The 18,880-nt window shown below is 36.2% G+C and overlaps 1 protein-coding gene across 1 annotated transcript; it reads right to left on the minus strand.

The window, feature by feature from the left end:
* Positions 1–2,069: 2,069 nt before the first annotated feature.
* LOC144434200 (alpha-aminoadipic semialdehyde synthase, mitochondrial-like) lies at positions 2,070–17,557 on the minus strand. The gene is made up of 10 exons (XM_078122657.1): positions 17,321–17,557; positions 11,786–11,962; positions 9,623–9,775; positions 8,302–8,448; positions 7,976–8,054; positions 7,273–7,400; positions 4,322–4,605; positions 3,680–3,791; positions 2,698–2,760; positions 2,070–2,147 (listed from the first exon to the last, which is right to left on the minus strand). The coding sequence occupies exons 1-10, from the start codon at positions 17,555–17,557 to the stop codon at positions 2,070–2,072; spliced, it is 1,458 nt and encodes a 485-aa protein (XP_077978783.1).
* Between the last annotated feature and the right edge of the window lie 1,323 nt (positions 17,558–18,880).

The following is an 18,880-nucleotide window of genomic DNA, read 5'->3' on the forward strand; positions in this document are numbered from 1 at the left end:
AAATTACATAGACACAAATTACTCCAAATTCTCTAATTACCAACTACTCAGTGTCAGACACAAATTACATGCTCAGTGTCAGACTCAAATTAGATGCTCAGTGTCAGACTCAAATTAGATGATCAGTGTCGGATTCAAATAAGTTGCTCCGTGGCTGACTTAAATAAGTCGCTCAGTGTCGGACACAAATTAGATGCTCAGTGTCAGACATAAATAAGTTGCTCAGTGTCAGATTCAAATAAGTTGCTCAGCGTTGGACACAAATTAGATGCTCATTGTCAGACTGAAATAAGTCACTCAGTGTCAGACTTAAATTAGATGCTTAGTGTCGGACACAAATTAGATGCTCAGTGTCGGACTCATAGAAGAAACCCTGATAGATGAATCTACATGTTAATGAGTCATCATTGCCTTACAGGGAGGTGATAAATTTACATTATCAATATGCCAGTCTATTTGTTCTTTTACTTTCTTATCAAGTAGATACACATTCTCAATTGCCAGGCAAACAGTTATTAATGGGATAAGATCGAAAGCATCAACATGGTCATGCCTACACATTCTATGAAACAAATAAGACTCAGCAAATACTGGTTCCTCTTTAAGGCACTTGGTTCTCCTCTCTAACATTGCTTACAAACAAGTGCTCTTGTCAGAAGTACAGAAACAATACCAACCATAGATACTCCGTATGTAATATAATGGTCATCTATCTCAAATGGCGAATCTTTGGCAGCTGATGAAAAATGGCAAACCATTTGAGGGTATGCGAAGTATATTCTAGTTGTACTGTCCTTGTTCTAGAAATTTAAAAAATAAGTGTTGATGCATTAGAATTTTGTTCAAAACTTCAATTTGGGTACCAGACATCCAGTTCCAAAGAGTAAGAATAAATAGCTCCAATAAATAATGTTCTAAAAGTTTATAATGCTTCAAGTTAGAACAAATCATTCCTGCAATCAATACTTGATAGTATTTTGGCATATGACAATGACAATGACAGCAGATGCTTCTTCTTCTTCTTCTTCGTTAGGTGTAAAACGTCACACTTTTGAGCGAGGCACGTTAAGAATGTTGCCGTAAAACAGGCCGTGGTTTGCGACGATGCGAACTTTTACGTCGTCTCCTTCCAACGGTCGATCACCCGCACTACCTTCTGCCATCTTTAAAGTCGTGTCGCTCGTCACAAGTATCACGTCAGTGTTGTTGCATACAAAGCTCACGAGAGTCTTACATATCGTGTTTTGCGATAATAGAGTACACTTTGGGGTGGACCATATGATATCCGGGGGGGGGGGGGTACGATATACGCGTGTGACATTGAATGTTAACACAGTGTATCCAGTTTGTTGACAAGAGCTAGCTTCAATTGGCAGTCACGTAGGCGTCAGGGTGTCTTATCGAAAATCAAAACATAGACGATGCGTTAGTGAACTAATATGACACAGGGGACAAAGCAGCTGGACTACAAGATAAATGCCATCTGGGCAATAAACGCCTTCTACGGTAGGCATGTATTTACCCGGCCGGCAGTTATTACAAATTGTACTTACTTTACCTATACATACATACATACATACATACATACATTTCCATACATTTATTAAAATCAAAGCCTATATAGTAAATGTGACAGTTTTCAATAGGAACATATAAAAGGAAACCAGCCCTTTCAGGCGTATAAGGCAAACATTCTCATATTAAATAATCAGTACAGTACAGAATGTAAATACATAAATAAAATTGCAAATTAAGCTTGCTTGTATATAATCTTTCTCTTCTGCGCAAGGCACTTTCAATATATTTTGCTCGTGGACGAATACAATTAGTTATAATCAATAAAAAAAATCGGAATCATACTCTTGGCTAATCAATTCAAACTTTTATAAAAAATGTTATATATGTATATATAAGATTGACATCGTGTAAGTTCCTAGAAGCACAGTATTCTTTTGAATCAGATGAAGGTTATCACACCAAATACATAGCTCAACATTGTGTGTCTCCACCAACGATTCCCCTCCCCACCCCTCCCACCACCACGAAGTACTTTGTATTTGTACTGATGCCTATATTCCATGTTCCTTTCTCAAGTCTTCAATGTATTTGTATTTCGGAGTAAGTTCACCATTGGAGCATATGATAGCCTGTTGATATGAAACAATATGCACTATTAACGAGTTTATATATAAGTTGTGTGGCATATTCGACGCATGTTCTCATGGCATTGTTAAAACTGACGAACGTAGTGGCATAAATATGTATAAAACGGTCGAACATAGTGGCTTGCATAAGTATAAACTGTCGAACATAGTGGTATAAATATGTATAAATTGCTGAACATAGTGGCATACATATGTATAAACTGTCGAACATAGTGGTATAAATATGTATAAACTGTCGAACATAGTGGCATACATATGTATAAACTGTCGAACATAGTGGCATACATATGTATAAACTGTCGAGCATAGTGGTATAAATATGTATAAATTGCTGAACATAGTGACATACATATGTATAAATTGCTGAACATAGTGGCATACATATAAATAAATTGTTGAACATAGTGGCATACATATGTGTAAACCGTTGAACATAGTGGCATACATATGTATAAACTGTCGGACATAGTGGCATACATATGTATAAACTGTTGAACATAGTGGCATACATATATATGATATATATACTTACATCTCTGACAACAGGAGACAAATGAGTCTCGCTATCCAAGGACAGATTGGCATTCATTGCAGCCTGAGCAAAGTAAGATAAATGTAAATATGTTATAGCCTATTGGTGTCTTCTCTCGTGTCTGTCTGTCTGTCTGTCTGTCTGTCTGTCTGTCTGTCTGTCTGTCTGTGTGTCTCTGTCTGTCTGTCTGTCTGTCTGTCTGCCTGTGTCATTGTTTTCTCAAAACGGCTGGGTCAATACAAACGAAATGCTGTGCTCATATTTTTAAATTAATGGCTAGAACTGACTAGGTTTTGGTAAACATATGAATATTAATGGCCTATTTACATAATTACTTTTTTTCGGTAATTAGGGTATTGTATCCTTCAAATTCAATAATGTGTATGTGTCATATAAAGTTTGATAATATAGCTTGTAGGTTTTTTTGCATAATTAATTATTTTCAGCAGTTAGGCTATATCTTAAGAATACATGCTTCAAATTCAATATATTTTGACACATACTTCAAACCTAACAAAGGGCACATGTCCTGAAAAAAGTTGTTGATATAGTTTCTAGTTGTAATGAGTCATTTGCATAATAAATGATTTTCAGTAATTAGGATATATATGAAGAGTGCAAGCTTCAAGTTCTATATAATTCAAGTTTGTACATGATACCAGGGTGCACATGTCTCATAAACTTATTGATGTAATGCTTAGTTTAATGCAAATTACGATTTTTAGGAATTTGGCTATACATTTGTATCTTTAACAAGCTTTCTCAAATTCAATTAAATACATATTACATATTTCAAACATTATTGCATATACGTGTTCTGTTTCATTCCAAGAATTTGTGTGTGTAGGAACGAAAATCTTAAGACATTGCCCTTGAAGGCATTCAGTTTAAATCTGGTTCTGATTATCATCTAGTGAACATGAAATAACCTCTCTTGTTGTTACAAGTTCTATAAGAAGTGGAAACTGGCGATGTTACTGACCATTTCTTTGATATATGGTAGCAATATACCTCCGGAGTGATCAACGGATTCCTTTGGCAGCTGAGTTGGCATGTTACCAATAGAACACAATAACACTCCCTCTCCAAGAAGGCTACCAGAGGAACAAACAGATATTATAACATAAAACAGTGACAGTAGATATTTGTGATTTGAATCACTTGTGAGAGGTAATTATAAGATTATGAAAGATTAAACCATGCAGCTTTTGTGCGATTCAACAGTATTTTAAAATCTGAATCATGTATGTTACATATTCTATACCATATTCGATTGCCATGAGTTTTCAATGATCTTAAATTCCACTTCCCTCTAGAGTAAAAATGGTGCAAAACGAATAATTCAAAATAATACTATCCTCGTTTTGTTTTACATTTCGTCGTACTCGGAGAACCTTTACTGACAAATACGTCCAAACAAATATACACTAATAGAAACTGTCTTTCCAAATTGTAAGTTCTAGCACACTGTAGATTGTTTCTAGTACTGTTGGAGTCTATCAGTCTCTCGATAAACTAGTTTCAACCTGGGTCAAATACATTATAAACCTGATGAATCTCCAAATCATATATATTTTGTGTAATACGAGTCACCGTATTTACAATTATATATTAAAAACCCCACCTGTCTGTCTTTAGGTGATAATGTACATCGTTAATTTTATGTATAGAGAACGGGGATCCAACAGTCGTTTCACGTTCAACCAACTCCACAGAGCCACCTGTGTTTGCTGTAATATCGCTGATAGCCAAAAGACGGTGTGGTAAACCAGGGCAGCCTTCAGTTACATCTGTTTTTGTACCTCTGTAAGGACCAAGCAGTGTGACTAGATCGCTTTTCTTGACTAATTTTGGTTGACCTGAAGTCCAATGAATCCCACTTATTATGACTGAAGCCCAGGGTGCATACTGAAAACAGGATGTGATAAACAACTTATATTGGGGTGGGGGTTGGGGTGTGGGTAGGGTAGGGTAACCCGATCGAGAGACTCTGCCACCAAAATGGATCACCTTTTCCTCACAAAAATCCAAACTTTCCCCCTAGATGTGAATAGAATGGTCCTTTATTTTGCATCCATGGTTTAAATGTTCCAATATGGTCCATGGACGACCAATATGTCTTTATTTTTATTTTCAAAATTGTAATATATAAAAAGTTCGTATATGCAATGCAGGTACTATCTGCGCCAAGCAAGCCCCGACTGGCAAATCAATTGGTCCACTACATCCTAGTATAAGGCAGATAAGGCGTTAATTTAGTCGGGATACACACAAAAGTGATCAAATACAACATTGATAAAAGGTTAAAAGATTTAAAATGCAATGATTGTTCGTAAGGAACTGGTTTGTAAACAATCTCTGTCAGTGAATGAACACATGTATCCATTTAATCGACACGTGACCACGTCACGTCAGGTCTGTGCATGACACCTCCCTCTATATATATATATATATATATATATATATATATATATATATATATATATATATATATATATATATATATATATATATATATATATATATATATATATATATATATATACACACACACACACACACACACACACACACACACACACACACACATAATGCACAAGTTAAGGTACGGAGCCGTTACTCAGATGTCACGCTTGAATGCATGCGATCTTCAGACGAGTAACTCAAATTCAAGTGATAGAATTCGAACACGCAGAAGTGGTACCCGGATGTGATGCGCGTTGAGGAGTGACATGGTGGAATGATAGAATGTATTTGTTTTCATGGCGGCACTTTCTGGTCGTTTATTAAGGAGCCCCAAACGATAAACGAATTCTGTCACTTGAATTTCAGATAGTCGTCTCAAGATCGCATTCAAGCGTGAAACTCTGAGTAACGGCTTCGTACCATAACTTGTGTATTTTGTGTAAATACAGCTCTACTTCTCAGTATTGAGCGCTTTTCCTTCATTTATGACTTTCCTCTTACACTGAATTAGTGTATATATATACACACATATATATATATGCTTCTTGAAATATCACTATAGAAAGTTTTAATTATTTCCATTTAACTGTGATTAAAATAAATTACGTAGGCTTACACAGTTTGTAATCCAGTTCAAGTTAAAATCTCATAACTTCGACAGTGAAAATATTGTAATCCTTATTTAAATAGACTCGATTTATTCAAATCTTCACACAACCAGATTTAAACAGAATGCCTTCCGTAAGGACACAGTTTTGAGATTGTCGTTCCTACACACAATTTGTTGGAATACAACAGAACATATGCAATAAGTTATTTTTTCTCATTGACTGTTATTTGCCCATTGCTGTTAGTGATCTCCTGGCAAACTACAACTACTGCCATGATTAGTAGATTGACTAACATACGTTGAGAATGTAAAATGTAAAAAAATCGCTTAGCCGCACCACTTTAGACAACATTTCCCGATTAGAAACTATTTTTTCCTTTTTAGTGGCCTACCAAAATATGCCAGTAACTTATTAAAACTAAACGCTACATCAAAATTTTTTCAGGACAGGTGCACTTTGGTATCGCAAATGTATGTATCAAATTATATTGACTTTGAAGTGTACATTCTTGATATATAGCCTAATTACTGAAAACCATTAATTATGTAAATTGCTCATTAATATTCATGGTATATTTACCGAAACCTAATCAGTTCTTGTCACTACCCTATGGAACACATGCAATAAAGTTCGTTTGAATTGAGCCAGTCGTTTTTCAGAATATGGTGATAAAGTTGCACCACTATAGACAACATTTCCTGACCAGAAACTACTTTTTTTTCATTTTTGTGGCCTACCAAAAATCTGGCAATAACTTATTGAAACTAAAAGCTTTGGTGCCACAAATGCATCAAATTATAATGTATCAAATTGTATGTATCAAATTATAATGAATTTGAAGCGTGCATTCTTGAGGTATAGCCTAATTACCGAAAACCATAAATTATGTAAATTGCTCATTAATCTTCATGGGATGTTTACCAGAAATAAGTTCTTGCCATTACCCTATGGAACACGTCTACAAAATTCCCTTTTAATTGAGCCAGTCGTTTTGGAGAAAATGGTGATACAGACACACGCACAGACACACAGACATTTCAACCCTAATACAAAACCTTCCTTACGAAAGGTAAAAATTATATTTCCTCATGCAGAATACACACACAGCTATATATATATATATATATATATATATATATATATATATATATATATATATATATATATATATATACATATATATACATGTATATGTATACACATGTATACACACATACATGTATATGTATGTGTGGTGTGTGTGTGTGTGTGTGTGTGGTATAATGTGTGCTGTCTGTGTGAGTGTGTGTTGAGTGTGTGATATATGTTATATATTGTATGTAACCATTCAAACAATACACAGTGGGAAAATTCGTGTTGAGGTCTCACATACTCTCCTCTTTGATCTTGACACTGTAGACTTTGCGAAACTGTTGATTGAACTGGAGAAATGGTACAAAGTAGACGCAGAAAAGGTGTTGATATACTAAGGATATGTAAGTGTCTTATTTTAACTTACTCTTGTATTGAAATTCGACTCATACAAGTCAGGGTGTTCCTTGTACTCTGAGGAGCAAAATCCTGTACCATTCTTCCTGTAGAGATGGTCTTTCTTATTTATAACTGTTCCGTATATCGTTTTGTGATCTGGGGTGTAAAGTTATGTTTAAGGAAAAAATAGATAAAACTTGTTAGCTTTGCATTGCATGCTTTTCAAAAGTTTTCAAAGTAAAACAATTGTTCAAAACACTGTGGTGTACTATATATAATAGTGTACGTATCCATGTATGACACACGGAATATATGTTCGACATCTGAAATACATGCATTTGCTTAATAATATGAATAATACAGAAAAAAGTTCAGGTCTAGCTCGTGTCCTACTAAGAAGATTTTTTGTTCGTTCTTTCGTTCACTTGTTTGTTTGTCTGTCTATTTGTTTGTTTGTTTGTTTGTTTGTTTGCTGAATATTGTTATGTCAATATCTGAGCTTAGCTACGACACAAAAGTGTGACACGTACTATCAATATTATTGAAGTAAATTAATTTTGATGTTATAAATTCTGAAAGAACACGTCTAAATATCTCCCCTTTGCTATCGCTCCGCCTATTAAATGAAAACGTCTAGACAGCCAGTTTACCCACTGATATATAAATCCTGCATGCATGTAGTGATGTACCTGTCACACGCTACTATAACAGTGACTATTTCGGATTCCTACCTCCATATTTAGCCACATATTCCAAATCTGCTGGTCGTACAAATTTGTGTGGAAGTTCTTTAAATATCTCCTGGGCACCCTGTATGAATATGCAGACAAAGACGTATATAGTAATTGCATACAAATGTAAGAGAAACCTGATAACAATGTGATATGTGATGCTTCATACTCCCCCACCCCACCAATATCCCTGTCCCATCACATCACATCAACATCACATCGCATCGCATCACATCACATCACATCCAATCATAAAGATCATATGTAGTATGCATAAAATATACATTTTATTCAATTTACAATATTATTAGGGAACGGTTTCTTACTTGAGAAGCATTGCCTGAGCCAGTGAACACAAAGGTCAAAGGTCCTATAGATTTTGGCATCAGTCCCAGCGCTATCTCGCGCCCAGTCTCGTTGACTGCTTGTTTTGCTGCATGAATATTGCGGTAATTGTGTGCTAAACCGATATGCTGCGGAAACAAAACACAAGAACATATTTTTTGTAGCTATTCAAGAACTGACTATAAAAGTTAGCATATTCACTGCCTCTCTGTTTGAATTATATAACATGTTATATTGCAATTTCGATATTGAACGTTTCAAACTGACATGTTCTTCTGTTTCATCAACTATAGTTTAGTTTAGTTTAGTTTACTTCGGTAAAACAACAAGATCAACGGTACAGATATACAAATAAAAACTGGTACAAAAACAATTGTTGAATTACTTGAATAACCCACAAAGTCAATGAATTGTTTCCAGTTGGGTCCATACAGTGATTCAAGAAAGTGGTGGGATAAGCAAAGGTGTTTAACAGAAGTTGGTTGGGAAACATGACGGCAAACTAAGTAATAACGAATAGACTCGCTGTTTTCAGTATCCCTTAGTGAACTGGACAGATGTGATTTGACTGTTTTTTTTAAAGGCATTTCTTTGTGATATCTGTTTTATTGATGCTGGTAGATTGTTCCAGTCCTTAATGGCGTTAGCATAAAACGTATTTTCAGCCTCACCTTTAAGCATTGTCAAAAGCAATGGGGTATATACACTCTTTGTCATAAAAGCTTACAGCATTTGGGTGTTTGAGACACACACAACAACCCTTGTTTGAGACACACATAATCCTGGTCATAATAGCTTAGCGTTTGCCGTTTTGTGCAACAATTTACTCTAAAACAGGACACATCAAAAGATACGTCAGTTAGAGGCGACAAAACAAACAGTCCAGGCCAAACCACACCAACTTACGTAAATCAGACCTGGCTATAAACTTTGACAGCATAGTATTGGCAATTAAACAACCAAACTAGTACTGTTGTGGCCAAGTGTCAAAAATATGTAAAAGAAACCAATTTGAGTATTTATCCCAAATTATATCATCAATTTATGAATAAGGTGTGGTTTTGTCTTGTTCGTAAAATGTTATAAACTGTAATGTACCGACATATCTAAGGTTGAAACTGAACATGTATGGGCATATATTGATAAGTAAAGGAATGCCATAGCTTGGATGTTTGTAGTTTCTACTTTTTCCATCTATCAGACGTATCTCTACCCACTACCGTAACTGTATTTTACAGTGTAAACGTTTCCCGGAATGCCTTATGTGTGAAAATTCTACATGATGACATTACATATATCTACCACAAACGGAGTGTTGTGGCCTAACCCCAACAATCTCATTCCGAGTCCATGGAGTATGTCGATCGTTCCAGCAATGCCGGCAAATTTACCAAAGGCTAGTAGACGTTTACCCATATCATCAACCATCATTTGATAATCCACTAAACGTATACGCTGCAAAAATAATTATGAGTAAGGAAAAATTCAAATTATATTATATGAAATATGGCTTCGTGTGATGGACTATAAGGTCATTTTGATATTAAATCCTGTAAGACGTCCTAATGATATCATATATATGAGTGTGTATGTGTGTGTGTGTGTATGTGTGTGTGTGTGTGTGTGTGTGTGTAAGTTTTTATTGAAAAATACAACAGATAGATGGATGGATGGATGAATGACTGGATGGATGGATGGATGGATGGGTGGATGGATTTAAAAAGATTTTTTTTAAAGGAGTGGAAATACACTTTTTGTCATAAAACCTTAGCATTTGGGTGTTTGAGACACACACAATTCTTGTTTGAAACACACATAATCCTTGTTCGAAACACACAAATTCCTTGTCATAAGACCTTAGCATTTCCCATTTTGTGCAACAATTTACTCTAAAACAAGACACATAAAGAAATGCGTCAGTTCCAGGCATCAAAACAAACACTCCAATCGAAATCACACCAACTTGTGTCTGCATCAACTCTCATTGACGGATCTCTTATGACCAGAATTGAGGTGTTCGCAACACACTGAATCCTGGTCATAAAACCTTAGCATTTGGGGATTTTCTGCAACAATTTACTCTAAAACAGTAGTCTACACGTACACGACGGGTGTTTTCGGTGACCAACAATTCTGACGCTCCGACGCCAAAACGGTGGCAGTCGATCATGGATGAGTGGGTGGGTACCCCGGCTTGTCAGCGAAATTTCATATGTACCCCTTTTCCAGTTAATATTTCAATGAAAAAGAACCCCCCCCCCCCTTTATATATATATATATATATAGTGAATGTGGGAGAAAATCACTTCAAAAACCCCCTCTTTCCGAAATCCGGGAGGTTTTACCTTCAACTAGCTCTGGATTTCTACGCTATGATGTTGCGACACGTCTTGTTGAAACCCTGTAGCGTAGAAATACAGAGCTATACCTTCAACGACACCTAATCCATACACTGCACACGGTCCTGGATTACGTGACCTTTCTCCCCGGGCCTTTGTCGGGGCAAGCAGGACTACTATCACGGCAGAGTACGATCTAATTTGGATGAAGAATCATTGAAGTTTGAGCGTATCATACACCCTTTTTTAAAAATTTGATGTACGTACTCTACGAAAAGACACAGCGAGAGGGGTTAAAAAGGAGACAAGAGAAACATCAGTGGAAAGCGGGATGGTCACCGAAAACACTGGACATCGCGTAAACGTCTACTGACGTTGAAAGCGGAATCTTCTGATGTTCATAAATGCTTAGCATTTGGGACTTAGGTCAACAATTTATTCTGTTCGACAGAACAGAAGTTAGTGTGTCTTAGACACCACACGAAATTGTAACAGTGTGTAAAGCAGGATGTTTTGAAGAAGCCACCTCCGACTAACGCATCTTCTGATGTGTTCTGTTTTAGAGTAAATTGTATTATAAAACGTCAAATGTTAAGCTCTTATGACAAGGATTCAGTGTCTCAAACAAGGATTGTGTGTGTCTCAAACAAGAATTGTGTGTGTCTCATACACCCAAATGCTAAGGTTTTATGACAAAAAGTGTTACAAGATTTAGTCAACGGTATATTTTAGACAAAGTGAACGCATTTGAAAGCATTCTTCCTACGTGCTAGCTTAAGTACATGATTTTTGAACTGCTTGACTGTCAGTAGGAGACAAGGGGTAATAAATATCCACTGGGTCGAAAACTTCACGACATTCGTTTAATCCTTTTTCAAAGATAGTTCATAAGGTTATATACACGGCTTATATCAGGGTCTCCCATCATAGACAAGTACTATGCTTATTTCACAACAGTCGCCAAAATACTATGGCCTGACAATATAGCTATTTACACGTTAGTACTAAAGGTGAAACAAATGTATTCATTCATTCTGTCGACGTCTTCAAAGTACATGTTTCAGTGGTTTTGATGGAAGGTTTACTCACATACAGTAAACATGCGTATTAAAAGCACATACGTTACCTTCTCGAACATAGCATCTAATAATGGCATTCTCTCTTTCAACGCCGAACTTGTACGAGAGAAGAAGGCATATGATTTATTTGGGATAAGTTTTTCAATCGGTACTGGTTTGATACTAATAATTAAAGAAGCTTCCGTGATGTCTTCTTGGACTACTGCTCCAGAAGTTTCGTATTCCTGGAAAATGAAAGATAGAAATGAGTTCTTCCCAATATTCATTATTTATTTACTATCACGTGCACTTTCTTAATATTATATTTTAATAATGTCTTGAAGATTACTATGTCTGTGGCGTTTCTACCACGTGAAGATTTGATTATACCAATCAATTTAAAGAAGAAGTTCCTCCAGGAATAAATAACTTGTATTGATAGACAGTCGGCATTGCATACATACATGTATCCAAATACAAATGGCCTCCAGGGCCGTAGCCTGACCAAATTGCCAAGGGGGGCAGCACTTTGTCTTGGTGCAATCAAGCATTTAAAATTTAGAAATGTGCTGATTTACATATATTTGCATGTTATGTACATGATATCTATTTTAGCATACGCAATTAAATATCATATGTAAGGCCAGAAAAAATAAAAAATGCTGTTCAACGGGTAACCTAACCCATCACATTGGGTAGGTAGGTCGATTTCATTTTTTCACAATGCTTGACGAGGATAATACAAACCATATATAATGATAGCAAAATATTTCAGGTCGAGTTTAGATAGAACTTATCCAGTCATCTTGATACTATCTCTTGCAATTTGTCTGCATAGCTACATTTAGGAAATGTACACAACTTACGGTTAAACAAATGGTTTAGTTCCTCTCACCCTCTCTTCTTAAAAAATGTTAAGCCCGCCAAATGGAACTCGAGCATTGTGTTAGCCAGCCCTGCTGTCACCTACACTACAGTTGAGATATAAAATCATATGGTACAGTGATGCATAAGAGATAGCCAACTACAATTATACTCCGAACGAGATTACTTTACACATGATGTGGATTTCACATACATAAGGAGATGTCTCTAATTAGCTCTAACCTATACAGGGAGGTACTTAGCCAGACACCTTCCATCTTGTTTTTGGGAGAAAGACAATTGTCACCTTGATTGCTGCTGATTGGAAGGAGACAATTCCAGGGGTGAAAAAAAATGAAAAAAAAGACAGTGTAGGAGGTCATTTAGAGGCATAAAATATCAAACCATAGACATAATTCAAAGTCTTACAATGCTTGAATATGGTAATAAAATACCAGAATTGAAGCAATTATGCTATGCATTACTTATTATCTGGAAGTGTATGTTGTTGTGGCAAAGCTGAAAGATATTTTGCGGATGTGCGCTTTGTAAATGACTTCTCCTGAAGTTTAATTTGGTTGCAAAAAATCCAAAGCAAAACAAGTCAAAATTAAACTTTCAGACTTTTGATGGCCCAATAACTTTTCAGCCCACTCCCATAGTCGTAAACTTTTGTTCAATTCTTTTTAGTGCACATTGGATGGATATGCAACAGCTTACTTTATTCTCAATTCATGCTTGTATGCATCACCAGAGCCAAGTAAACCACTGTATAAGATATTATATAATTTGAAATAGACTCAATTGTGTATTGTTACACGAACTATTGAAATATCCTTAATTTTGAGAAAAATGCGAAGCCCGCATGGGGATATATTGCCCATGCTTTTTCATTTTTCTGGCCTAATGTCGTATCTTTCAAAGTAGTTGCCGAAAAGATGTCACATTCAGAGTAAAGAAATGGATGGTGCTTTCTCAAATAAGTAACACAACAAAATACTCATTTTCTTTACCCAATTCCTAAAACTTTTATGGCCGCGTTTATGTCGGAACCCAAGTTGAACTCAGTGGATTCTCTTTGTCATCATCATTATAATGGAAAGTTTGGATTTTGATGTCGAAAGTACAGCTCTGTTTACAAATTCAGGGCCATTCTTTCCATAGCGAATTGTCGCTTCAAAATATTTTTATATTTTATATTTATCTATATTTATTTATTTTATATTTATAATTACTTTATTATCCCTCACGGGGAAATTTGTCTTGCAACAGCACAGAAAAGCATACATATAATCTTTCACGTTAAAGTATTACTAAGAACAACAAAAGTACGAAGACATTAAAAACTGTGTAAAAGACTACATAAAAAACACTCACATTCCTTTACTTCTTACATTCTCTGGTTAAGTATTCTGATGGCAGAAGGTACGTAACTGAGCCGAGCACGACGTGTTCTCAAGGATAAAATTCGATACCTGCGACCCGAGGGAAGCATCTCAAAATACTGAACTAAGGCATGGGAAGAGTCATTGGTAATTTTTGTGGCTTTAACAAGTGCTCGTTTTCCATATAATGATTTCATGCTTTTACATTCAGTTCCACATATTTTAGTACATGTATTGACAACTGTCTGTAATTTGTTAACATTTGAAACAGTCAATCCTCCAAACCAGCTTAGAAACGAAAAGGTAACTACACTCTCAATGTGGCTAGAGTAGAATGCTTTCAATATATCTGGTCTAATATTCAGTGACCTTAGTTTACGCAGTAAGTACATTCGCTGTTGGCATTTCTTATATACAGCATCGGTGTTCTGTTGGAATGTAAGTTTGTCATCAATGAGTGTTCCTAGGTAGCGGTATATTGAAACACGTTCTACAACCTCTGAGTTAATTTCAAGTGCTTTAACTTCCCTTCCAGATCTACTAAAGTCAATTACCATTTGCGGAATAACGGTAGTGTCAGTGTGCAATGAGATAATTATGTCAAACAACATTTTAACCAAATACAACGTCGAACACAATTATTGAAAGTGGATCTTCAAAGAGTGGATCTTAAACTGCGTACCTAGTTTAATAGTTTTTCAGGGCCACCAAATATTCCAAAAAAGAGATCTGCCGTTTTATCAGTATGCAATGTTTTAATATAAGATCGAGCGCATCTTCGGAGTCACTGCATGCAGCATACCATGCGACCTCGCGTTGAATGACTTTTTCCGAGTTTCGCTGACATTATAATTGCGGCTTGCTATCTTCAAATGAAGGAGACTTTCAAGACTACTGTTACACGCGGAAAATGCACAGTGCATGTGCGCACTTCTTTAATAATTTGCAGCAAAAAGTTACAATTTTTAACTGGACACATTTTTATTCAAAGTTAAGTCAGCGTACAATAGAGATATAAGATACATATTAGCGAGGACTTGGTGTACAGTCAGTAGTGAACCATCAATTTCAATCGTGCATGCTAGGAATCGTCACGTAAATAACAATTTTAATAACATCGCTACGTATTCAAAAAGTAGCTTTTTTCTTACCTTTTTTCCAAAATCTAAGGGGGGCAGCTGCCCCATCTGCCCCCCCCCCCGCAGGCTACGGTACTGGCCTCTGGTCAAAATTTGTACAAACATTGTTATCAACGTTGAGCGGGTATAGCTACTAAGAAAGCCTAATTCTTTTGAACACTGAGATTTTTAATTTTAAAAAAATACCGCCAATGGCGTTGTAGCACAACTGTACAGTTTTTAAAAATGTTTATCCATATACTAGTCCATGCTAACAATAGATGTTCATTTGTTAAATGACTATCCAGTTGCCTATCCAACCATGTCGCTATCTTTGCGATATACGCTATCATTTGGCTGTTGCTATGGGCGTGGTCATGTTGTTGGATATATTTGCATACATTTTTGTTTGTTTTTGTTCTCTTGTGTATGGATTCCTGATATTATCTTTGTAATAGACGTGATCATTTGGCTGTTGCTATGGGCTAGGCATATTTGCATACATTTTTAAATGTTTATTCATTTTTCTATTAATCTTCTTGTTATCTTCGCAAAATATGTGATCATTGACTGATGCTATGGGCGTGGTCTTGTTGCTAGGCACATTTGCATACATTTTTGAATGTTTATTCATTTATCTGTCAATTCCTGTTATCTTTGTAATATACGCGATTATTTAGCTCTTGCTATGGGCGTGGTCTTGTTGCTAGGTAAATTTACATACATTTTTGGAATGTTTATTTAATTGTGTATTAATCGCCGTTGTTATCTTCGCAATATATGTAATCATTTGACTGTTGCTATGGGCACGGTCATGTTGCCAGGCATATTTGCATAATTCAAGTGTCTATTAATCCTTGTTGTTATCTTTTTTAAAATACACCACCGTTTGGCTGTTGCTATGGGCGTGGTCATGTTGCTAGGGTATTTACATACATTTTTTGAATGTTTACTCGCCTACCAGATGATGTTGTTATTTGACCAAAATATACTGCCATTTGGTTGTTGCTAAGGGTGTGGTTATGGTTTCTAGGGCAAATTTGGTCAAAATGATTTGAAGAAAATCTGCAGAATAACACTTTCAGAAAAATCGCCAAGTTTCAGACTTATTTACTTTTTGAGATATAAGTTTTTGACCAAAAATGAACATTTTTACACCTAATTTGCATATCATTCATGGAATCATTGTATGCTTAATATTTCTTCGTCCATACATCCCTAGATGCATTCCCATTAAATTTCAGCCAAATCTGCTCAGTGGTCTATTTAAGAATTATAGCTTTTTGACCAAAGCTTTTTAGCCCTAATTTGCATATCACTGATGGGAACATCATGTAATGAACAATTCTTAGTAAAAACACCCTGAAGAATGTTTCACTCACATTTCAGCCCAATCTGCCCAGTAGTTTTTAAGTTTTTTGACCAAAAGTCAAATTTTTTTACCCAAATCACAAACCGATGGTAAGATCATTTTGATTTGAACAATTTCTCAACTAAGTTTAAGTTTAAGTTTATTTATTTTCTAAAGCGCCTTTTCTATATAAATATATTCAAAAGCGCTGCACATAAAATACAAACACGTAAATAGGGTGAATGCTACAAAGACAAGTATACCGTTAACACCCTTAAAATGTCAAATGTTAAAAGGATAGTGAATGGTCATTAAAATTATAGACTGAGACTTGATATAACAGCCTTAAAAATGTCAAATATTAAATCGAACGTAAATGACCACTAAAATGATATAAATTTTGTACTCTGAGTTTTTGCGTAACTAGACACCCAAGGTAATGGACTCACCAAATATCATGGCAATCGGTTCAGCGGTTTTTGACTTTAAGTTGTTTACACACACACACACACACACACACACACACACACACACACACACACACACACACACACACACACACACACATACATACATACATACATACATACTTACATACATACATACATACATACATACATACATACATACATACATACACACATACATACATACATAATGTGAGTAATCCCCCCTTAAACTCCACAGTTTTTGAATCCCCCCAGGTCGTAAATAATGACGGCTCCCTAACAAGCATGGGAACCCACCCATCCAGGGACTTCCACCACCGGGTGTAAGATATACTATTTACACTATATATCTGTATAAATATTAGTTAGACACAAACAGGCCAAAATATACGTCAACTGGCCATGACAATGAAGTAAATAGAATTGAGAACAATACCTCCATAGAATAAACCAGTTTGTTGGAAGGCTGTACCAATACTTTGATACCGTGGTTTGTTATTTCCTGGACATGTTTTGGTCCGATTGCTGCTCTTCTCTCCCACGGTGTCCCATCTTCACGTTGTAGAGCAATGACCAGGGGTCTTTGTGGATTTCCAGAAAATGGTCTGACAGCATGGATTTGGGTAACAGTCAATACTGCCCGGTATAACTTTACCGCGCGGTTCTTCCACATTGTTATTCTCCAACTGTATGTCCACTGCACACTAGACAGAGGGATCTGCCACTTTTCTCTGGCCGGAGGGGGTCTGTGCATTTTTCCTTGGGGTCGACAAAATAGTATTTAGCCCCTCTCTCTGTGTGTGTAAAACCCAAGGCAAGCTGACCCCCCCCCCATCACATTTGTAGAACATGATAACCCCCCCCCCCCCACCACCACCACCAACATCACTCTAGGTGAAATAATGTTAATGAACGTGGGTAAGATATGAGGACAATCACAAACACCACAGTTCATAGAAGGTCATACCATTATAGAAATGAATTGGTCTTCCACAACAATCCAAATACAATTACCTCCCCCTCCTATTTAAGAGTTTAAAAGCCGGAAGCACCACCTACTGCCAATTTCAAAAACAGGCTGACCCCACCACCAGGAATTCACCCCCCCCCCCACCCGTCCCATGGAACTGCCCGATCCCTTACAGTACCCGTAACTGTATAGCTCCTGATATTTACGTGCATTCACGTACAATGTATGTGTATACGTCAGTCTGAGTGGGTCCATGCATGTTATTAGTTGTGATAATATAGTGTTTGTGCGGATAAACATGTGATAGGCGTGACCTTTGACATCCATTACGACGTGTTTCGGCACGTACACGTTCTTAAAATTCTGGTTTGACAAAAAATAAAACAATATTCTCAATAAATGAAAACTTATTTCAATTAAAATAATGTGAACATGGAATAAAAGTACATAAACTGTTAAAATTAGTTTATAAGTACGTAAAATATAAAATACTACAGCTAAAATAAAATAATACTTTTGGCCTGAACGGCTTGCCATAGCTTGGAAGATTGGCGGAGAGTCATCATTTTTTTCCCACCATCCTGACCTGCAATTTCTTTTTTCTCCTTGGTATTTTCTGGCAACTTTTCTCCCATCTTTTTTTTTCGGATGTCCAGATTTTTCTTTTCAGGCCAGCGTTGAATGCTTTAATCAGTGGCGATTAAATTTCTACTAGTTACATATTAAACATGGATATGATTGTATTGAGTACTTTGTAGTACGAATGTTCTGTATACGCGTCCATAGTAATGTAATTGCTATTTTATCACAACATAACTATTTTCGTCACAACATAAGGGAGCGATCATTTTTTACGGCCGGGGGTAGGCCGGTGACTTTTTGTTCATGTTGTACTTAAAAATAGTGACCCCCTGCAATTCATCCACAAAACAATCCAACCCCCTCTGACAAATAAAAAACACAATGACCCCCCCCCCCCGCCCATCTCATGGTTGACAGGAAACACTCTTTTCGTTCTTGCAAAAG

The sequence above is a fragment of the Glandiceps talaboti genome, chromosome 1 (genome assembly GCF_964340395.1).
Source record: "Glandiceps talaboti chromosome 1, keGlaTala1.1, whole genome shotgun sequence".
Taxonomy (NCBI): Eukaryota; Metazoa; Hemichordata; class Enteropneusta; family Spengelidae; genus Glandiceps; species Glandiceps talaboti.